At 37.1% G+C, this 23,752-nt stretch overlaps 2 protein-coding genes across 23 annotated transcripts in view; one reads left to right on the plus strand and one right to left on the minus strand.

Moving 5' to 3' along the window:
* The window catches only part of mrtfab (myocardin related transcription factor Ab), a 70,564-nt gene extending 58,782 nt beyond the window's left edge, over positions 1-11,782 (plus strand). For 5 of the 21 annotated variants that reach the window (XM_087275143.1, XM_087275152.1, XM_087275156.1 and 2 more), the window contains 12 exons: positions 3,204-3,364; positions 3,923-4,039; positions 4,128-4,375; positions 5,085-5,256; positions 5,380-5,766; positions 6,241-7,149; positions 7,234-7,437; positions 7,836-7,934; positions 9,207-9,341; positions 9,469-9,555; positions 9,662-9,722; positions 10,476-11,778. In XM_087275143.1, coding sequence (XP_087131269.1) covers positions 3,204-3,364; positions 3,923-4,039; positions 4,128-4,375; positions 5,085-5,256; positions 5,380-5,766; positions 6,241-7,149; positions 7,234-7,437; positions 7,836-7,934; positions 9,207-9,341; positions 9,469-9,555; positions 9,662-9,722; positions 10,476-11,029 — 3,134 coding nt within the window. In that variant the 3' untranslated portion in view covers positions 11,030-11,778. Of the gene's footprint in view, positions 1-3,203; positions 3,459-3,843; positions 4,040-4,127; positions 4,376-5,084; positions 5,257-5,379; positions 5,767-6,240; positions 7,150-7,233; positions 7,438-7,835; positions 7,935-9,206; positions 9,342-9,468; positions 9,556-9,661; positions 9,723-10,475 lie in introns of those variants that run through there. The other 16 variants (XM_087275150.1, XM_087275154.1, XM_087275159.1 and 13 more) reach the window with 6 other exon arrangements.
* Positions 11,783-16,771: 4,989 nt separating this feature from the next.
* The window catches only part of shisa8b (shisa family member 8b), a 72,711-nt gene continuing 65,730 nt past the window's right edge, over positions 16,772-23,752 (minus strand). The window contains exons 5-6 of one of the 2 annotated variants that reach the window (XM_087276186.1): positions 20,214-20,688; positions 17,813-20,095 (exon numbers count right to left, since the gene is read on the minus strand). In XM_087276186.1, the coding sequence (XP_087132312.1) occupies positions 20,228-20,688 (461 nt within the window). In that variant the 3' untranslated portion in view covers positions 17,813-20,095; positions 20,214-20,227. Of the gene's footprint in view, positions 20,689-23,752 lie in introns of both variants that reach the window. The other variant, XM_087276185.1, reaches the window with a different exon arrangement.

Here is a 23,752-nt window from a genome sequence, read left to right on the forward strand (position 1 = left end):
TCTTTGGTTTTAAATAAAATGAAAACTCTGGAGTGTGCACACATGCCTTTAGCTTGCTCTGCTTCTTTTTATCATCTACATCTTTTGAAATTAAAAACTAAAATAAATGTTTGCAAATGTATGCAAGTTTTTTGCATGTGTTAATTGTTGAAAATTATTAAATTGCACATGGAAAGTGCTTGAAAAGGGCTTTAATTTGACTTTGGAAAAGGTGTAATAACGCTTTAAATAAATATACATTTGACCATCCCATAATGGTTCATACCATTGTGTATGCATACTCATGCCACAAAATCTCTGTTAGAAAATATTGATTTAGCAGTCTGAAACCGACAGATCTATAGCTCTAATAGACCATATAAGTGTTCACAAGACTTGTCTTGTAAAATAGGTGTTTGTATTGACATGTAGCCTAAAGGTAAAGTAAAATTAGCCACAGAGTCTGTATGACACCTGCTCGCACATGGAAGTTAAACAGTAAAATAAATATCTATCTATAAGTGCAATCTTTTATGGTCATTTATTTATTGGTGCAGGAATTTGAACTTGTCATTGTTTCTTTTAATATCAAACATAGGTTGTCTTTGAGAATCACACATCTGCTCAATAGCCAATCAGAGGTTGTTGTAGATCAGAATACACTCAATATCTGTCAAAACACTGAACACCTAAATAAGTTTGAATAATAAATTGTTGTAGATGTAATTGAATTAAATATATAAGTTTGTTTCACGAAGCATGTATGACACAAACTAACATTACTGAAAAGTTAATTTCCCGATTGCAATGTATAATTTGCGTGTTGCAAATAACAGCGTTTATGTTGCACACAGTTATAGCAATGTCAGCTGTGTTGGTGTTGTTGCTTAAGCACCATAAGCATTTTATCCACAAATAACAACGCAAATCTTTTTCTTTTTTTTGCCAAGTTGACAAAAAGAAGGGACCTTTAGATACATTTAGTGTCAATTACATCTGTCATCTCATGTAACAGCTGAACATCAATGAGTAAAAAATATATACATGTTTTTGTTGACATTGATTCATTAACAATCTAAAATCACTTTTAATTTTTTCATTTTAATTTATTTTTAAAGATACAATTCAAACCTAAAACCCACAAAAAAAACCATAAAACCCTCCAAAAATCATAATTTTCCCTATGAATTCTTTCATCACCCTCAAATCAACTTTAAAAGCTTTGGATTAAAGCACTTGATTTATATCAATTCATTTTACCATGACTTTATGACCTTGTTCTAAATTTAAGTTTTGAAATAGACTTTAGAAAGAGAGACAGAATCCTGAGTTTTCATTTAAAATATCTTAACATGTGATTTCGTTTAGTATGACTTGATGCTGCGTGAATGAGGACATAAATTTAATTTAACTATGCATTTAAAGGAAAGATTCACCCCAAATCGTAAGTTTAAAATTTTTTGTGGGTATTTACTTCAGGCAATACAATTTATGTTTTTCGATGGCATTTAGGCACCCTCAAAGGGATTTTCATCATCCCTTCTTAAAAAAGGATCTTCTCTAGCATAACAATATTTAAAAACATTACTTTTAAAATTTGATTCTTGTTCACAGGTCAGTTTATGCCAGAGTATATGATTTGGTTAAAAAATATTTTGTTATGCTGGCTGAAAGTGTCCATATATCTCAACAGCACTCATTAAATGAAGTAGTTTAAATGTATTTACATTGTTTGTGGAAGACATTGGAGCAAAAAAAAAAAAAGCACTGATGTTTGGTCCAAATTGTCAAGACTTGCCTACTTCTGCATTCCATTCGCACAGACAGATCATGTCATCAGCGCATTCCCATTATGCAAACATATAAGGTGCATGTCCACCAAAGCAGCTTAAAATGCCTGTGCTCTTCCATGCTCACACAAGTGCTTCAGAGCTTTTATGCAGTCTGTGTTTAACTCTGAGTTGAATACTCTTCTACTGCCAGTGCATTTGAACAAAACACTGGGTACCTGTCATGCTGCTGGCAATCAAAAACACAGTTTGAACTGTAATGTTTTAGCTCTGATATTTTGGATATGAGATAATCTCCCTCATTTTATCATTTCTGGTATCAGGTCTGTGCACATTACTGTACCTTAGAGGAGGCATGTCTTTGGACAGTGATTATCCAAGGAGCACAAGATCTTTAGCTTTAGCAACTGCTAGCCTCTGTGAAGATTTAGTTTAGATTAGATTCAACTTTATTGTCATTACACATGTACAAGTACAAGGCAACGAAATGCAGTTTAGGTCTAACAAGCAGTGCAATAACAGCAAGTGCAGGATACAGGTATAAGTTATAGAGTGCAGTTATAGAAAAACTATGGTCATATTTACAGATGGATGTACTATGAACATTATATACAGGTTGTATTTGCTATGAAGAGAGATTTACAATTGATAAATATATGTACAGGTTGCTATTATTAATCAGAAGTGTGCAGATAGATAAACATAATTACAAATGTATATGTGCTAAGGGTGTGTACATAATTACAAATGTCCATGTGAAATCTCCTTCCAGACCATCTCTTATGACATATGCAAATTGGGAATTTGATACATAATATGGCAGCAAGAACTCATCCATTGTGTCGTTACGCAACTTGTGGTTGAATGAGCATAATCCAAAAGTTAAATGGCCACTGCTCTAGATTAGCACGTGTGTCAGACAATTGTTAAAAATAGACTATTTAAAACTGTATACCTGCACAAATCATGCAACTAACCTTTGTGTGTACCATTTTGGAAATAGACATGATCAGGTTGAACATACAAGATGTAGAATTGGCCACTTAAGACTTACACACTCACATTTGTTGAAAGGGGAAACGAAAAACCTATTTATGAGTTGTGTCAGAATATTTTGACAATAAAACATATTTTAATACAATGCATATTTTAAAATCATATTAGAGAATGTCTTTATCAAGGAAATAGTTTAAGGGAAATGTTTAAAAAGGTGTATTTTGGAGGAATTTTTTATCATTAATCAAACTGAAAGATTATATATGACTCTTTTCAGTGTTGTTATTTGCATGCTTTTTTACAATGAATGTTTATTATGAAACCGTTATGATTGCATGTTATAATGTATGATTACTATAGGTTTTCCCATGAATATAGTCAATGCTTTTGATATAGCATTAAAACATAAATAATAAAATGTCTTGTGTGTATTTTCAGGTACAGAGTCTCCGAAGGGTGAGAGCTCATCACTGGATGAGGACAGCAGTGACGCTCTTTCTCCAGATCCCCAGTGCAGTCAGGACTCTCCGCTGGGTCTCGGCCCTCAACACTCCCCCTCTGATATGCTGAACATGAACGGAGACCTCTCACCTAGTCAGGTAGATTCCTGCTTTTCAGCATGAGATTAATGGACAATTGCTTTCTGAGGGCACGACTGCTATTTCATTCATCCAGAGCTGCATGATATTGGATGTATCTAACATTAAGATATTTTCTTATTTTGCAATGCATTTGCAGTGCATTTTTGTATTTGCTTGGTTGTATTTTCATAATAATCTATAAATACAATCAAGAGAAAGACGCTATTGAAATATTTTATAATTTTCAGAGTTTAACAGTATTTCGAGTACAGTAATTAAATTATAAAAATAGTATAATAAAATTAATAAAAATTATGGTCACTAATGGTACAATTTCTTATATCTGAATGTTTTTAAAATCATTATACAATCGCAGGCGAACACAAAAACACATGCAAACATAAATTATAATACAAACTTAACATTGCATATCCTGCGATGTGACGATTGCGAATAATTACATTGCGATATTGATGGTGAAACGATATATTGTGCAGCCCTACTTTACATGATCCATTGTTGTATTGGGATGCATTAAAGATCACATACCATATTTAACCAGAGTATATAATGTAGTTCCTCACACAGGCTCCTCCACCTCTTCTTGTCACGTCTGACGCCTCTCCACCAAAAAATCTAACCAGTGAAACTAACATTTCAAACTCTTCCCGTCCACCATCAGGACATACAAAGGTAAAGTGTAAAATTATTATTTTTTAACTAATAAAAAAACAAATAAAAGGGTCATGCTCATTTTAATTTGATGTCTGGCTATATTCAGTCCAAGTCCAGCACAGATCGGACCTATCAACGATCAAAGAAACCCAAAGATAACAAGCCCAAAGTAAAGAAGCTGAAATATCACCAGTATATCCCGCCTGACCAGAAGAACGACCGGGAGCCACCGCCTCAGCTGGACTCCTCGTACGCCAAAATCCTCCACCAGCAGCAGCTTTTCCTTCAGCTTCAGATCATCAACCAGCAGCAGCAGCACTACAACTACCACACCATCCTACCCGCACCTCCGAAGTGAGTACAAGTGGATGTGGATTCATTTGAGTGTGTTATGAACTCGTATGCTCATTGAAGGTGCTTTATTTGATCAATAATATTTCTAGTAGTGATTATAGTGTGAATATATTTTGTTATTTAAAATAGCTGTCTGTTTTAATATATAGTAGAAAACATCTCAAGTATATCAAAAATTTTTTATTTAAGTTTTCCTAAAACTATTGAACAACACTCGCTGTCTTAAGACAATTTTAAAGAACTTTTTTTGATCCACTTTGAATGTTGACTACTATGTTTCATTATCAATGTTTTGGTGGTTACCATGCATGTTTAGCGGTCTTTAACAAAAAGAAAGCTGATTTTATTTAAAATAGAAATGGTTTTTAACATTATAAATGTATTTACTTTCAGTTTTGATCAATTTAGTGTGTACTTGCTCAATATTAGTATTAATTTTATTAAAAATGTCAATGAATTCAAATTTTTAAACAGAGGCATTATTCTTAATCAATATCGGTCATGACCCATAAAACACCTATTTTAAATGCATCACAAAATATTTTAGTGTAAATGCAAAAAATAACTTGAGTAACAAGCATAATTAGGATAATAAATCTTTCATACAAATCTAGGCAGGAAAAAATAAAATATACAGATTAAATTGACATTAAATAGGTTACAATACCATTGTAAAGATGCCTATTCTAAATAATCTGTTTAATTGCAGACTTGCTACTGAAATGCAGCAGCCATCCACAAATCCTGGCCCTGCCCCTTCCCAGACTATTTCCACCTCCACTGCAGTCTCCTCAAATCAGACTGGAACCAGTCGTCAGAGCCAGCCTACAGTGGCAGGAGCCAAACCCAGCACTTTGCCAGCAAACCTAGATGAATTCAAAGTAAAAAAAAAAACAGTGACCACTTAATTCTTCTGGCAATTTTGGAACCAGATTATGTATTTTTTTGAGTGAGTTATAAGAGAAATTGATTAATTTTTCAAATTGACTTTATTTCACCTCTAGGTTGCTGAACTTAAACATGAACTCAAGTTGAGGGGTTTGACTGTATCGGGCACTAAGAACGATCTCATTGAACGCCTGAAGAACTACCAGGAGCAGAACTGTGGTTCATCAGCAGCAGGGGCTCCAGCAATGAAAACAGTGCCTGCTCAGTTACCACAGGTGTCGATTCAGTCTGGTCCACATCAACACCCCAAAGACACAACTGTACCAATTTCAGCCTTTCCCTTAACGCCTACCACAAGGGTCCACAGCACAACACCACCTCAGATCATGCGTTTCAGCAGCACCAGCTCCTCTCCTCCTGTGTCTCCTACCCCATCTGACCGCTCTGTGACTGGACTGAGTCCAGATGAGGCCAGCTGCAACGGTGATGTGTTTGGAGAAATGGTAAGCCTGTGGTCAGAAAACATGGATGTACAAAGAATCAGTACTATTTTTATAGGTATCTTCAGTATTTAATTAATTCATTAGTTCTTGATAAATAGCTATTTTCATCAAGTGCAGAACACATTATCGCTTATTAATCCTCATCTTGCTCCAAACCTGTAAGACTGACTGTCTTATTGGAATTAAAAAGAGCATATTCTGAAGAATACTGGTGAACTTAACAGTTTCACTTCCCTATTACTTCCATTGTATGTAATAAGAACAACAATGGAAGTCAGTGGGAACCGACATGATTAATACAGTTCTACAAAATATACTTTTGTGTTAATGCAGAAAAAAGTATTCATACAGGTTTAGAATGAAATAAAGTAAATGTTGACAAGATACATCTATGATCAAATTATTATCATTGCTATTTCTTTTGTATTTTAGTTAAGATCACAGCATTTTAAAATTTTTTTGTTTTTTTACCAGGTTAGTTCTCCTCTCACCCAGCTCAGTTTGCACCCCTCTCCAGAGCAGCCTTCCCCAATTAAAGAGGAGTCTCTAGGGCAGGTGCAGTCCTCCTGCAGTCTCTCTCGTCTGGGGACGCTGCCAGCCGCACAGCCTCACGATCCATGTCCATTGTCTCCTCTGGACAAAGACCAAATGCTTCAAGAGAAAGACAAGCAGATCGAGGAGCTGACGCGCATGTTGAGACAGAAGCAGAGGCAGGTGGAGGCCTTGCGTTCTCAGCTGGAGCAGGGTAAGCGTGCAGCACCAACAGAGCCTGCAGTCGACACCGAAATACCCATGCTGTCTAACGGGGTGGAAGTAAAGGTGAAGGAAGAGGTCAAGGAAGAAATGGACACCTCGGAGGACCTGCAGAAGCAAATCCAGCCTCTGAAGAAGATACAGACTCAGTGTTCACAGCAGACTCTCTTCAAGCTGCAGCAGATTCACAGACTGCAGGTGCAGCAGCAGCAAATACTGGTGGACCTACCAAATCTACAGAATACACAGCAGCAGGAAGTGGACCAACTGAAAGTGCAGCAAGAGCAAGCAAAGACACAGGTGTCGCAGCAGCAGAAGACGCAGTTGCTGCAACATCACCAGAAAGTGCAATTACTGCAACAGCAGAAGGCACAGTTACTGCAGCAGCAGCAGAAAGCGCAGCTACTACAACAGCAGCAGCAGAAAGCGCAGCTTCTACAACAGCAACAGAGGACACTGGTGCAGGAGCAGCAGAAAACACAACTGCATCAGCAAAAGAAGACGACGTTACTGCAACAGCAGCAACAACAAAAGCTGCAGCAGCTCATCATCCAGCAAAGCCAGCAAAAGCAGCTGCAAGCCAATCTGAAGCAGCAGCAGAAGCCACAAAATCTGTTACAGAGCCCACAGGTTAGTGGCATCTACAGCTCTTCTGAAAGCTTAAATAATTGGTTGGATGGCTTTTGTTTTCATGTTTTTTTTTTTACTTGACAGGTTTCACAGATGTTTGTCAGCCAGCAGTCTAGTACTCAGATTACTACGTCTTTCCCACTGGATATCCTGAAAGCTCATCCCACTCCCACACTGGTCACTGACAGCAACGGCAACCGCTATCTGATTGCACTTACCAGTAATAGTGTGGAGAGTCTGACGGGAAAGTCTCCTCAGAGCAAATCTAATGGACGGATTACTCTACAGGTGACTTAAGAATAATTTATTGCTTGTTACATAGTTACATTTGATTGTTATACAAATTAAAGGTTCGTAGAAGCTAATGTTTTGAAATGATGCAATTTAATAGTATATTTTAGTATGCTTTTTATACTAGTATTTTAATTTATTATAGTTATTATTTATTTTTTCATAGCAGAGCTTAATTTTTACATAAGTCTTTAGAAGTCATTCTAATATGCTAATTCGTTTTTTTTAAGTTTATATATGTATATGTTCCTGTATATGTCTATATGTGTATGCGTCTGTGTGTATCACTGCTGCTTCATATATATGTTATAATAATTATATTTTAAGTAATATTTAAACGTATATTTATTAACATTTATTTGAGTTATAATTTTCGGTTTGTTTATTTGTTTCAGAGATTGCAGTCGACCCCTATCAAGCTCCCTAGCCAATCATCTACTGATATGACAACTTCTGCCAATCATTCACAAGCTGTCCGAGAGCCCATCACCAAGGTATGTTGAAATGACTTGTGAATGTGCTTTTTTAAACATGTCGAAGATCTGAAAAATTGCATATTCATCAGCTCTGTTATTTAAATGGTCATTAAAGGGGCATGAAACACTGAGATGCTTAACAGATACTGAATGCAGTGTAAAAATGATGAAACACAATGACATGCACACTTTAGCCAGAGCAGAAGTTATGCAATTGAGAAGTTTACATACATGGTTGTTTTGATTAAATTTGGTGAATGTGACAATATCATTTAATTTGTTTATGTTTTTACACTCATGTACTTTTTATGATGCTTTTGACATAAGGTTTAATTCAAAATTCCCACTATAACCGCATTAAGTTGAACATTTAAGTTTTACCATTTTTTTTATTCATTTAGCTGATCCTGGGTCTGGCAAAAGCACTTTTAGCTTAGTGTAGCATAAATCATTGTATTAAATTAGACAATTTGCAACTCGGTTAATAAAAAAAAAAAAAAAGTTTTTCTGGGATTTTAATGTTTAAAGCTTGACTATTCTGTAGTTAGGTCGCGTACGAAGACTGACAGAATAATGAAGAGTTGCTATTTTCTAGGTCAATATGACATGGAACTATTCTCTCATTCTGGCTTAATAATAAACAAGGAACTCTGCAGCTGTGTCATAGTTACAGCATGTTCAATGATATTACAAATGATGTTACTTTACTCTCATTTTGAAATTTGCAAATGCTAATGGTCTAATCTGATTTAATTATTTATGCTAAGCTAAACTGAAAGTGCTCTATCTGAATGGATTAAAAAAGGGTAAAACTCAACTACAAAACATTAGGGGACTGATGAAAATGAGCCTGTTTTCAAAATAAAGTGGAGTGTTGCTTTAGGAGTGAATGTAAATATAGTACACATGCATTTACGGTGTATACGTATTTACAGTATTATTTTTTAAGCATCTTGTTTAAAGTTAGCATTAAGTGAAAGCTGCATGGATTTGAATTGCTCAGTGTATACCTGATTTGCACGTCACTAAAAGTATTGGTGTGGTTTAAAATTAAAAAGGTATTGGATGTTAATCCTTTTCCTAGAGATGGGTTGCAGCTGGAAGGGCATCCGCTTGTGCTAGTTAATTTGGCACTTTATTCCGCTGTGGCGACCCCGGATTAATAAAGGGACTAAGCCGAAAAGAAAATGAATGAATGAATGAATTGATGTTAACTGGGCAACGTCAATTCATTGAATGAAACTTCTGAAACATTCATTTACTCATGTTAAAATCTGTTTGCCGGTTCAGAAAGCAGGGCTCCACGTAGAAACCTCCAGTGTTCAGGAGAGCAGTCAGCCTGTGTCTGCTCCACCAAGCTTCGAGCCCTTCTTCTGTGAGGAATCAAACCCACTGAACAAACCCACCTCTCCTCCTTCATTTAAGGTATTTCACATGAGTTCATTCCCACACCTCATTTTCCTTTTGCCTTTCACCCTCCTCGCTTTGTTTTAAGCTAAAGCTAGCATTTCTTTTTCCATTTTTCTCAACTCATTATCCGCATCTATTTTAGGAGGACATTTGCCCAACATTTGACCGACATACTTTATTTACCCCTTCCTCTCCAAAGCCGAACCCTCAACCCCCTCAGTGCCTCAAAGTATGGCCTTTACTTGTGCTCATTCTTTCTTTCGCCTTTATTCTTTCACCTTCTGCTTCTGTTTTTCTTTTATTATTGTGTCATTAATTATATTCTCTGTTTTTAGGATAATGTCTCTAACAACCAGCAAATAGATGATCTGTTTGAAATTCTGATGAAGAGTGGAGGTAAAAAAGTCCTTTTTTAAATAAATAAGTTTACTATGTAATTGTAAGATTTAGATAAGTTTTTTAAGCTGGAAGAAAAGAGAACAAAACTTAGGATGATTTTATTTAGATTAGATGCATTTAAGGGACATATCACCCAAAACTGAAAATTCATTTACTCTCCCTTGTTTAAGAACTATTTAACTTTTTTTCTGTTTAATTCCAATCAAATCCTTATAAAAATCCGGAAACCTGTAACCTTTGACTTCCACAGTATTTAAGTCGGTGATTTCAGATTTTCAGCTATCTTCAAAATATCTTTAACAGAAAATAGAAACTCATAAAGCTTTAGGACCTCTTAAAGTTGAGTAAATGATTACTTTTTTTGTGAATTGTCTCTTTAAATTGATTAAAAATCAGTTGTTTCTGAGCAAATACTTTTCTTTTCTACATTTTACAATATAATATAATATAAGATATTAAAAACAAAACCATTGTGGAACTCTAATAAGTACAAATAGGTAAAACCTACTGTTTTACTATTGGTAAAAATATGTTTTTGAAGCTGTCCTTTATTAATAAAGTATTTTACACTCATCATATGAGTCGTGATATTTTATATACACAATAAGTACTTACTTTTTATGTACGTATAAAAGATTCTAGTATATTGTTACATAGATGTTTAATATGTTTATACACTGTTTACATCTGTAAATCATGGTAAAAAATGTACGATATAATATATATAACCTCTCTTTTTTCCCACCTCAGAAATTTCATCTGGATTTAAGGCCAGTCAAGACCCCTCCCTTTCTGACCTCCACTCCAACCCGCCCTCTCCATCCCCTCCTCCATCTCCCCTCCACCTCTCTCCACCAGCACATCACCCTGAACCCATGCCCGTCCCATCCCAGCAGCTCCTGGACACTCAAAACAGGCCCTGCTCCTCCACCGGCCGCCTCGAGGACTTTCTAGAGAGCACAACCGGCGCTCCTCTCCTCGGTGTGGAGCCGGATAGCCCGTTAACCCTAATCGATGACCTACACAGTCAAATGCTGAGCACTTCCAGTATTCTGGACCACCCGCCATCCCCAATGGACACCAGTGACCTGAGCTTCTCGTCCCATCCGGCCAGCCTGGACTTCGAAGACCCTGCTCTGGATGGAATGGATTGGCTGGGCATACCCGTGGTCACAGGGGGCAGTAATTGTAATGGCGGGGGTCTGGTCCTCGCCCCTCTGAGCTCACACACCCCACCCAGTGTCTTTTCAGCAGACTTTTTGGACAGTCCAGATCTGCAGCTCCACTGGGACTCCTGTTTGTAGCTTCTGGTCTTAATTCGCTCAACGACACACACAATTTAGCACATTCAACCTTACTGTGTATTAAGCAGTACACAAAACACTCCAGACGCACACGCTGTTAATTATGCTTCACGTTTTCTTTCCTTCATATTCCGAAGCCGAATGGTATTTAAACAGTTCCTGCGTCTGATAGCACTGACTTTTAAGCTCTCGTTCACTGCACTCAAATAACCACATGATGGCGCTGTTTCTTTTGTAACAGACCAATCAGGACCCTGAAAACAGCTCAAAGAATCCCTTCTTTGGTCTAAATATCAGATGAGTTGTCTATGCTGGTTAGTTAGTACAATCTTTAAAGCACCATATAGTGTTACGTCTGCCCATGGTAATAAAGCTATGACCTCATAAACATTATATATGAGGCCATTTCTGCTCCACAAGTTGTTACATGCAAGCTAATTGGCAAAAAGATACAGGATATCATAAACCTCCTTGAAACCCGTTAGTTCTTCCAACATTGCACTTAAGCCGACCCGACTGGTGCTCTGGTCAACACGACCCAATGTAATGGGCTCTGCAGGGAACCAGGTTTGGTGACGTTCACCAGATCTCTATGCATTGCTGTAGTTAGGATCATGTATTGATGAAACCTTTGTTCTTTTTGCTCTGATTCTAGCGATTCGCTGGTGGAGGTCAGTGCTGGGGTTTCAGGTTTCAGAGTATTTGGAACTTCTTGTTTTTTAAAAAAAGAAAAAAAATGAAAGGAAAAACTGCTGTGTGGCGTGTGGTCTCTTGTTTGCATCTGCACTTGTGTATTTAGAATACATTCACACACATGGTTATTTATGTAGTCGAACTTTGAGGCAAATCAGTATTTTGATTTTTTTCAGATTTTTATATAAACTACCTGACAAAAGTATCGTCACCTATCCAGGTTTTAGGAACAACAAATATTGACTTGACTTCTGGTTGATCAATTGGTCTTCCAAGATTCTTTGGATTCATCTTCAATGCCGCCTCCAACTTACCCCAGAGATGCTCAGTAATGTTGTTTGTTTGTTTGCTTGCTTGCTTGCTTGCTTTGTTTATAGAGCACATTTAAAAGCAACAGATGTTGACCAAAGTGCTTTACAAAAAGACCAGCATACAAAATTTATACCTATATATAAAAATAAGCAAAACCTATAAAACAGATTAAAATTATTTAATTACAATCAAAAGGCAAGAGACAGAAGGTGATTTTTTTAGATGAGACTTAAAAGCACCAAGTGAAGAACATGACCTGACATGTAAAGGCAGACCATTCCACAGTCGGGGGGCTGCAGCAGAAAAAGCCCTGTCACCTCTTGATTTCAACCATGTTTTGGGGACAACTAGCTGAAACTTGTTTTTTTTTACCTGATTGACCTAAATGAAGTGTGCCAGTGAAAAAGCTCAGAGATGTAAATAGGTGCCAGACCATTCAAACTTTTAAAAACAAGTAGAAATAACTTGTATTGAATCCTAAATTGGACTGGGAGCCAGTGAAGAGATGATAAAACTGGTAAGATACTAGATTTTTTTTTTGTCCCAGTTAAAATCCTAGCTGCTGCATTTTGAACCAGCTGCAGGTGTGCAATTGATGCCTACGAAACTCCTCAATACAAAGAGTTACGATATTCAAATCTGGACATAATAAAAACATTAATTATGGTTTCCAGCTCTTTAGAAGACAGAAAAGGCTTCAATTAGGCAATGTTCCTGAATTGATAGAAACCACTTTTGACGACTTAATTTATTTGCTTGTCGATCTTTAACTCAGTGTCAAAAGTAACTCCAAGATTTTTTGTGTGACTGTGGACCTTGCTTGATCGAACCTCATTGATTAATTGTAGATTCACAGACATTCGCAGCGCCAAACACAAGTACTTCAGTTTTTGATTCATTTAAATATAAAAAATTACCAGCCAGCCATTCCTTAATCTCGTTAAAACAAGTGCTGTAAAACATATTTTTCTCCCCTTTTTAATGGGCAAGTAAAGCTGAGTATCATCAGCATAGAGGTGGTAGCTTACATTATTCTTCTTACAAATAGCCCCCAAGGGAAGCATGTAGAAGGAGAAAAGAGCTGGGCCCAAAATTGAACCTTGGGAAACACCATACTCCAAACGTGCAGGAGAGGAAGAAAAATTTCCCAATTCAATAGAAAAGGTTCTCCCTAAGAGATAAGAACTAAACCAATTCAAAACATTTCCTCGAATCCCAGCCCACAATCTTAAACACTCAATAAAGATATTGTGATAAATTGTGTAAAAAAGCCGCAGTCAGGTCTAGTAAAATTAGAAGTGTGCATTTTCCAGAATCAACAGTCAGAAAAATATCATTAGACACTTTAAGGAGAGCTGCTATGCAGTGTCCTAAAACCAGATTGAAATTTATAAAGATTGACTTTCCAATTAAGTGAGTAGAAAGCCGTTGAAAAACAACTCTCTCTAAGATTTTGGAATGAAAAGACAATTTTGAAATTGGTTGATAGTTTTTTTAAATCGGATAAATCCAGATTGGGCTTTTTAAAAAGGGGTTGTAGTGCAGCATGCTTAAAACAAGATGGTACGACCACTCAGCAAACCAGAATTCACTATTGATAGAAGGTCTAATCCAACCCCCTTTAATACCTGAATGAAAAGATGTGGAGGGATAATATCCATTGAACAATGGGAGGGCTTCATATTGAGGACCAAAACCACCAAATCGAGTAACGTAATTGGTTTAAATTCATCCAAATAGTGTGCTAGTGAAGGTGGGATGGTACAGTCAGGGAAATTGTCTTGAGGAGGAATCCCAGCTCTAAGGCCTTCAATTTTACTAATAAAGAATTCTAAAAACTTTTCGCATGTTGTCTGGCAAATAGCAAGACCAGACATAGTCTCAGTGTTTAAGGCAAAGTTAATTGTTTTAAAAAGAACTCTGGGATTATTTGGAGCCTTTCTTATGAGATTAGCAAAATATTCTGTTTTTGCAGCTTTTACTGCCTTCTGATATTTAATCATAGAGTCTTTTAAAATATCATAATGCACCTGTAGTTTAGTTTTCTTCCATGTTCTCTCAGATTTTCTCCATAGCTGACGAATGCTATACGGGTATCACCATTTAGCCATGGTTGTCGTCTGGCTATAGGTTTTAAAATTTTCAAAGGAGCACACAGCTCCTTAAATATTGACGCTGACTCATTTATTTCCAACACAAAAGGCAGAGATGGAAATAGTGAGTAAGCCTTAATAAAATCACTGGCCGATGAAGGATTCAGGCAACGAACACGACGGTCAGGTGGTTTGTTATTTAAAAAGCGACTGGGAATTTGAATATTAAAAACAACTGGATTGTGATCAGACAAAAAACCCTCTTCAATGTCTATATTTGAGATAGATATCCCTAAAGATGGTACCAAATCTAGGGTATGTCCAAATTTCTGAGTAGGCTTTGAGAAAGATTGAGTTAGATTAAATGAATCAATAATTTGTCAAAATTCCTTCATCATACGCTCTTTGGGACAGTAAATATGCAAATTAAAATCACCAAGTATTAAGATTTTAACAAACCTTGGTACAATTGTAGTTAACAACTGAAAACTCCTGAATAAACATTTTATTGTATTTTGGAGGTCTGTATGAGTGCACAAATAATCGGAAAACAGCTGTCTATTTTAACCAGCTGCAACTCAAAACTGGAGTAGTCCTGAACTGCCAGCGAGCGACATTTCATATTTTTGAATATAGCAGCGACTCCCCCACCCCTGCCAGAGAGACGGGGAGTGCTTAAAAAGTTAAAGTCTGTTGAAGAAACTTCCAATAGGCAGTCAGAGTCACCAGCACTAAGCCAAGTTTCAGTTATGCACAAAATGTCCACATCTTTGTTGGAAATAAAATCATTTAATAAAAACGACTTGTTTGAAATAGATCTGGCATTTATTAGCGCCATCCTAAAACTTTCAACATCAAGAGTTGGAGAGATTGGTAGAAGAGAGTGTCAGATTGTCAGATGTGAGAGTGTACGATTGGGAACGTACTCCGGTTCTTTAAGATTCTTCTTCTTCTTAGGCCTTAGTCCCGAATGGTTGCAGGGTCGGCTCTTTGAAACAAGTCCTCCATTTAGACTTGTCCATATGATAACGACTTTTTTTTACACAATCCGGCCGGCCTGTCGTTTGGGCCTGTCACCCTAATACTCATACACTACGGACAATTTACCCTACCTGATTCACCTGCAGCATGTGTTTGGACTGTGGGGGAAACCGGAGCACCCGGAGGAAACCCACACGAACGCAGGGAGAACATGCAAACTCCTCACAGAAATGCCAACTGAGCCGAGGTTCGAACCAGCACCCAGCGACCTTCTTGCTGTGAGGTGACAGCACTACCTACTGCGCCACTGCTTCGCACACTTCAGTTCTTTAAGATTATGGGCATTTATTCCACCGTTCCGAAATTTCACGGGCACAGTTCTAGAATGAAGCATTGTCTCCGATACCCCATACCGAATGTAACCATGATTTTTCCTTCACCAAACCTGTAAGTTTCTGTGAGAATCTTGGGCCCATGCAGGCTCCAATAGGTCTTCTGCAGTATTTGTGATGATTGTGATGCAGTTCAACAGATGATTCATCTGAAAAATCCACTTTTTAAAATGATCAACTAGAAGTCAACTGGGATTGACGATTGACGACATGACTTTTGTCCGGCAGTATATATATATATATATATATATATATATATATATATATATATATATATATATATATATATATATATATATATATATACATATATATACATACATATACATACAGTATATTAGTTTTTTGCCAAATGTATTATTTTTTTTTACTTAATGTGAAGCTCTAGTTGGACCATTAAGTAAAAGTGGGTTAACAGTTGTTTAGAATGTCATAATAGTAAATGTAAAAATAAATAAATGCACGTCATATTTTTGTGCATTTAACATGCCTTTAATGACAGCAGCTTATTCTGGTACAAATGTATGATTGTCTATATGTGTTAAGATATAGATAGACGCTGCTGTGTTTGTGTTTTTGGGTTAAAATAAATACCTTACAATTATTAAATTCCGCTCTGGCGGAAATGACAAGTTTTACAATCTTATAAGACACCAACTAAAATGTCAGCCAGTTGAACTAAAGTTTATAGACCAAAATCTGTTGTCAGGAGCACTCAGAAAAGAAATCCCTTGATTTTTTTTCCGCCTAAATGGTGGAAACATGTCCTTGTTCTTTTCTCACACTCAAGTGGTTCTAAAATTCTATGAATTCCTGTCTTCTGATGAACACAAAACAAGCTAATCTAAAGAATGTTGGGGGAAAACAACCACATTGACATCCATAGTAGGAACACCAATACGGTGGAAGTCAACTAACATAATCATGAAGGTCTCTAGATTCATCCATACAAAATTAATCTGTCAAGTGATCTACAGTTTTTTTGTATACTTTGTCAAAAGTCAAAGTCAAAAGCAGTAACTATAGCTGCTGGTGGGCAAATACCTTGTAAGTACATAAATTATGGCTTATTGGGGAATAATGTGTTAATAAATCAAGATTATTGGTCTTGTTTACTATTTTTTGCTTTCATAATACCCCATCTAAAATTAACTTACCCCCTTAAACTAATATCTTTTGACTTTTTGATGCACAGCAAAATCCTTAGAATAAAATTAATTTAGCTGGTCCTACTCCCACAAACAGAGTTAAAATAACACTGGAGCAGAGTAAAAGTGCAGCATGAATTTTAATGATGTACTCCTGCTGTTAACAAGTAGAATCATTGAAAAAAAAATACAAAACTACAACTGACTTCAGTGAGTCACAACGTTAAGTTCTGCTGTTCTCAAAACATTTGAAAATTCTTGTCAGGATCAAGATTTTCAAAAGCTTCAGAGTCTTTTCCATCCTTTTTCATTTACAAAAATACATGCACATTACAAATATGTGTGGAGATAGCCCTAGATCAAGGGTGCCCAAACTCAATCCTTGAGGGACGGTGTCCTGCATAGTTTAGCTCCAACTTCCTTCAACAGACCTGCCTGGAAGGTATAGTGTACATAGAGCTTGATTACCTGGTTCAGGTGTGTTTATTTGGGGCTGGAACTAAACTATGCAAGACACCCTCCAGTCCCACGTTTAGACACTCCTGGCTCATCTGAAAACTGAAATATCTCAATCTTAGCTCAACAGGAACTTTAAACCAATCCACAAACAGCATCAACAGCTTCACTTATTGCTAACCTGTTTTACTTTATTTCTGTGTGATGTCTGCAAAAGTCCTTAGAGGCATTTATTGGAATACTTGTTTTGTTAGATGTCCTCATTGAGGGTAACTTTATGGCTTTCTTGACTGCTGTAAATATGTAGTGTGGGAGTAAATAAATACTCTCTTCTCAAGGGATTTCGTTTTTTAGGGAAAAAGACATTGAAATTGTTTTGTCAAATAATTAATTTTAATATTAAAAATAGGCTATGTATGTATTACAACTTTTTTAATTAACGAAACATTGCTATTAAACATATTACATTTAATAACACATGTATAACGATATAGGACAAAAATATAAGTTGGTAAAATCTCTGTGCTGTTTCTGTTATTGGTGACCATCAGATGGCGCTAGAGTTCTTCAGGCCAGAAATTGGCATGCGCTGTAAATATTAAAGTGATACGATATAAGCTTCTTTCATAACCCAGCTGTCTGGTAAGTAGTTTGTTGGAAATTACCTACATATTAAAAATGTAAAATGTATAAAATACACAGCATTTCGACGTTTGAGAACTTTTATTTTGAAAAGTGACATACATTTGAGGTACAAATCCACATGTGAAAACTCGTTAAACGTCGATTTCATTTGTTTTACAACAAGTTTAGTTTTTTTTTTGTAATCTTTTATTTAGCCAAAATGTGAATATAAAATATATTTTATCAAAATAAATTTGAGTAATTTTCAGTTCTTCAAATTGTTGCCAAAAGCCCTTATACAACTAGTTTATGAATATCACTGTTTTTCCACAATACTGCAGGCATTACCAACGTACAAACACTCGTATTTAAGACATCTTAAAACATTTCTGAACACAGCATCTGTGTAATTATTAAATCAGACTCTTATATAATTCTTAAATAACTTCATGTACATGAACACAGAAATATAATTCATATGCGTAATATAAATATAATAAAACAGAAAGGTTGTCAAGTTCATATGAATATCAGGGTTGAATAAAAGCAAAGCACAACGCAGTACAGGAACTAATAAGGAAGCACATTTTTACGCACATTTTCAATACTACAAACGTTTAAGAAATATCACACTATAGCAAGTATGCTGTTGGTCTGAATGTAAGCACAAGGCCTCACAACTCTGCTGATATTCAATGTCACAGCACGAATGTAAGTGTGATATTGCTTTTATGCAAAAGATAAACAAGTAACAGTATACTGTATGTGTGTAAAGTGGTGTAACAATGATTTCCCCTTTAAAGCATTTTAGATTTCCCAATCCTGCTACACTGTGTATCTGAATCTCCTGATCCTACAGCAGATGGTTTGATCTTGTGCGTCTATTTAAATACATAACATGTCTGGAAATTTACTCTCCATTTATCCAAGGAAAAGGAAAGACAGACAAGTAAAAGGTACATAATGCAATGAGAGACCTTGTGTGATCTTGACATCAAGGATGATTAATTTGCTAGAGCTGATATTTTTGCCATTGCATAGGTTGTTTTATAAGAGTTATGTGTTTCATTCCCACTTCCAATGACCAGATTATTGCACAAAGCTGCTGGCGTCATTTCTTCAGCCTCACGTCATGAGGAAATCATCCTTGGTCAACAATTTGTAAAACTTGACAGCTAGGACTCCACACGCAGTCTTGACAAACAGAGGAGATCAGACTCTTAAGCAAACAAGAGCTTTAAATAAAAAGGTGTACAATTGATGTCCTCTGCATATGAGATTTAAATGAGAACCATCAAAACCCATAAAACAAGACCTTTTTCGCTTATATTTTCACAGAAGTACATTGAGGAAGGATCTGAAAGCCATGTGTGCAACAATTTATGGCATGTTGTGTAGCTGTGCTTTAGGTTACTTCCAGTGATTCCCAGTTTGCAGTATTTTCCCAATCCAATCCGACTTTGCTTTTTTTGTCCCAAAACAAATGTAAAAAGAAATGTATCAAGACAGTTTATAGCATTTTAGGAATGTCCGTTTAGCATCTTATGGTGCTTTATCAGATTTATTGTCAAGTTTGCCTCATTATTACTGGCTCATGGTTGCACAAAGGTGATTGTAACCCTTACTGGATTATTATGCCGTGTACTTTGTCCTCATTTTCTTAAAACAAATGAGTTATTTAATGGGAACTTTCTTAAAATGAGACTGCCCAAACCAGTGTGAAAGACCCTTTAATTTGTTTTCACCCCAAAAAACCTCAGCACTCTTAGCAAAGCTTGAATCCTAGTGCAAGACTAGATGTCTCACTCATTCATTCATATTCTTGTCGGCTTAGTCCCTTTATTAATCCGGGGTCGCCACAGCGGAATGAACCACCAACTCATCCAGCAAGTTTTTACACAGCAGATGCACTTCCAGCCGCAACCCATCTCTGCGAAACATCCACACACGCACACACACACACTCATACACTACGGACAATTTAGCTTACCTAATTCACCTGTACCACATCCTGTACCGGAGCACCCAGAGGAAACTCACGCGAAGGCAGGGAGAACATGCAAACTCCACACAGAAACGCCAAATGAGCCGAGGTTCGAACCAGCACTCAGCGACCTTCTTGCTGTGAGGCGACAGCACTACCTACCCCGCCACTGCCTCACCGACTAGATGTCTAGGTGTTGCATTCTGTCTCTTCGTACTTCACATAATTGATCCTGAGGTTGTGTTTACATAAAAATGGCCAGGATAATTAGATTTAGGCTGATGTGTTGATGGTGTTGTCCTATTTAATTTAATGTGACCTCAGGTGCCATTCTTCCGTTCCGGTCTGAAAGCTCACCTCATTGTTGTCAGCGTCACAAAGGCCTTAGATGAACCCAGAAAAGTGGGACACAGAAAAAAAACAAGAAACTTAGACAAAAGTGGTTTAGCAATGACAGTAAGAACAACCACACTTTCTGGACATGGTAATGTTGGTGCATACAGTTATCTGAGTCCTCAAACTGTGACCTCTGTTTTGCTGTTGGTCTGGTAGGCCTTAATTTTGGGATGGTGCTGATACAGTGGTTGTCCCCCATAGCCTGTAGGCTGGGAAAGGAAATCTGGTATTGTTTCTATGCTGTACTGTCTTCTGCTGCTGTAGGTTTGTCGTCGCGGCAGGTGCCCTGGATGTGAGGTCTGCCGGTGGACGTGTCTTCGCCCAGAATCCCAAGCTTTAAAGGCCGAGCTGGACAGTTGAGGGTGGGTGATGGTTTTAGGGATGCGGGTCCTCTCCATATGGTTGGTTGGGATCGAGATGGAAAGAGGAGAGTGAATGTCATGGGAAGGGAGGACCTGGTGAAGGTAGGACTTGTCTTTTGGGTGCATCGGCATTGGCTGGAAAGCTACAGGAGGGGAATGATGCTGGGAGAAGTCCATCAGTGGATAACTCTTGTAGTAGCTCCGGTTTGCAGTGTCAGCTGTTAGGGAGGAAAAAAAACGGCAGTTGTTATGGAGACAATCAAAAGTTTACATGCATATTTCACCTATAATATAACTGAATCTCAGCTAGATTTGTTATTTTTCTGAGGAATTAGTACAGCCTTCACTGGCATTTAAGTGAAGTTTCACAATCTAATTTCTAAAGGAGCTTGTGATATGATTGGTTGTGGCTGGTCTTTCATCTTTAATCAGCAATAATCCAATCAGAGTGATTCAAGCTTACAATTAATAGACCGATTTTGCCCTTATCTTTATTTTGGAAAAATCCCCCCTTCCACCCCATCTCCTCTTTTTTCCTCCCTTTACCAGGGGGATCTCTTGGGACCTACCTAACCTCGGACACCCTTCTACACTTATTGGAGCCCTGGGCTCAATTATCTCCAATCTCTGGGTTCTCTCCCGGGACAGCATGCCAAACCTGCTATTAGCCTCAAGCAGTATCGTTGAAAGTGAAAGTGGAAGGTGAACGTTTTGTGAGTCCTAACCAAAAAGTCCTCAGTTAAAACGTATGGAATGTAAATGTTTAGAAGACAAACTAAAAAAGCTAATTTATCCACTATCATCTTGTATTGCCATCATTTTTTTATTTTAAGGATTGAATTAGAACTGCACAATATATCGTTTCAGCATCAATATCAAAGTGTACGCATATTATTATAGTCACATCTGCAATGTCATGTTAGGATTAAAAGGACCCAGGAATCACAGTTCAGTACATATGATTTGTGGAGTCGCTGTGAATTGTAACAATAATCTAATAGGATTTTTGATTTTTAAGGCCTGCAATATAAAAGAGTAGAGTGCTGTAGTTTGCCCTGCGCGTTTGCGGTTTTTAACGAAACTTCTTTGGTGTGTCAATCTTGTCAATGCTATTGTTCAAAAAGGTAATGATTCGCACTCATCAAGTAATTGCTTCGTACTGTTTTTTTTTTAGTATTATTTTTACTTTCTGCGATTTAAAAGTAATTTTCTTCTTTTAAAAATTTGGGTACAAGAAATTGTAATTTTTACACTTTTACAAAGACGAATGTGTAATATACATAATATACATAAATATTATCACTTTTACATAAATTGACTCCTTTTTTTTGACATTATTTTCTAATAAATGGAATGTAACGTGCATTATCTTAAATTTGTCTACTGCACCCATGAGCTACTTGTATCGAATTTCAGTCATGTTTTGATGAAGCACATAAAGCAGCAGTGTGTATATTCCTGTTGAGATGTCTGCTGAGAGCTTGTCCATTTTATTAAACACTGACTTTATGTTGGCTGAAATGTTTAAAGGTCATGTCTCGGACGCGAGTTATCTCTCTTCTCACGGTATTTTATTTTGTGAGCTGCTAGCTCTGTCTCACCACATTAATGTCTGCAAGCTGCACTTGTTCTGCTTGTTCTTGTATAGAAGTATGTTATAGAAGGTGTGCAGTATATGTGCATATGTCAGGGGACATTTTGTAAATTGGCTTACAAGCCTGAATCACTCACATGAAAAAGAAATCTTTAGGTCAAATCCAGTATCAAATTTGTAAAACTGATGTCTGATGGCATTCTTTCAACTAACATTGTCATCAAGTTATATGCCAAGCCTTTTTTCTCAGTCATTACTTTCTTTTTGCTACAAGGTGATTCAAGTAGATGACATCTGAAAATCTTCGAGTTTCTTCCATAGGCTGCAATGTCAGTGTGCATCATCATCATCATCGTCATAATCATCATCATCATCCTCATTACGCAGAGTTCATTGCAGACCATCCTGGCATCAGATCTTTGTGTGGTAATTTTCAGATACAGATGCATCCGTATGTGAAGGTAGCTAATAGTGTGTGCGTCATTATGCCACTGAATCATTGTGATCTAGACACTATTGGCTTAACGTGTTCCCAGTATGTAGGGCAGGCTAATGCTTCTGCCTGAAAGTAAAAGGACAACAAAAGCACCTCTCAGGGCCACGGCTCACATTTTAAAATAAGTAATTCTTTGGCAAAATACAAGTAGGGCTGTTTATTGTTTTGCTGTTTTTTAACCAATCGCCAGCTTGAGTGAACAAGAACAGTAACTGGAGTTTGAGGATTTAAGCACAGCCTGTTTTTGTCAATTGAATGGCAATTGAATGGGGCTTTACCCCACTGTTCAAAGACATGTGGTACAGGTGAATTGAATATGCTGGAATAGATGGCGGTTCATTCCACAGTGGCAACCCCTGATAAATAAGGGACTAAGCCAAAGGAAAATGAACGAATGAGTTATCCTGTCAGTAGCGTGCTTCACATTACAGATTTGCCACAAAACTGCAATGTTTTCTAAAAGTTTTATATATTAGATTCCTCTCACAATTAGTAATTTAAAAAATCATGAAGACAAGGTAAATTTATGTATTTTCACTGCCTGGTCAGTACCACATAGGAAAAACTAGGTTGCTGTTGAAAGTGGTGCTAGAGTGGCCAGCAGAGGGTGCTCAACCTGTGCTCTGTGTGAGTCCTGACGCCCCAGTGAAGTGGAGACACCGTACTGTCAGTGAGGGCCTTCTTTCGAATGAGACGTTAAACCGAGGTCCTGACTGTCTGAGGTCATTAAAAATCCCATGGCACTTCTTGTAAAGAGTAGGGGTGTAACCCCGGTGTCCTGGCAAAAATCCCTTTATCAGCCCTTACTGATCATAGCCTCCCAATTATCCCCATTCACTGAATTGGCTATTACTGTTCCTCCACTATATACAGTAGCTGGTGTGTGGTGAGAGCACTGATGCCAGTGTTCTGTGGCTGCCTTCACATCATCCAAGTGGATGCTGTGCACTGGTGGTGATGTGTAGAGGCACCCTCTAAAGATTTTGAAGTACTTTGGATGTACGGCCATACACGATAAATGTGCTATGTAAATACACATTACAATACAATAGATCAATCTTTTTCAGTTGTGCAATGACCTCTGCATCACGTCCAAATAAACATATGAGCATTTGACCCTTATGTACTTTTTTATCTATTTTACAATATATGGGAGTTGTTCCAATATTGACATTTCTGTTGGTGTATTTTC

The sequence above is a fragment of the Danio rerio genome, chromosome 12 (genome assembly GCF_052040795.2).
Source record: "Danio rerio strain M-AB ecotype USA chromosome 12, GRCz13ab, whole genome shotgun sequence".
Lineage (NCBI taxonomy): Eukaryota > Metazoa > Chordata > Actinopteri > Cypriniformes > Danionidae > Danio > Danio rerio.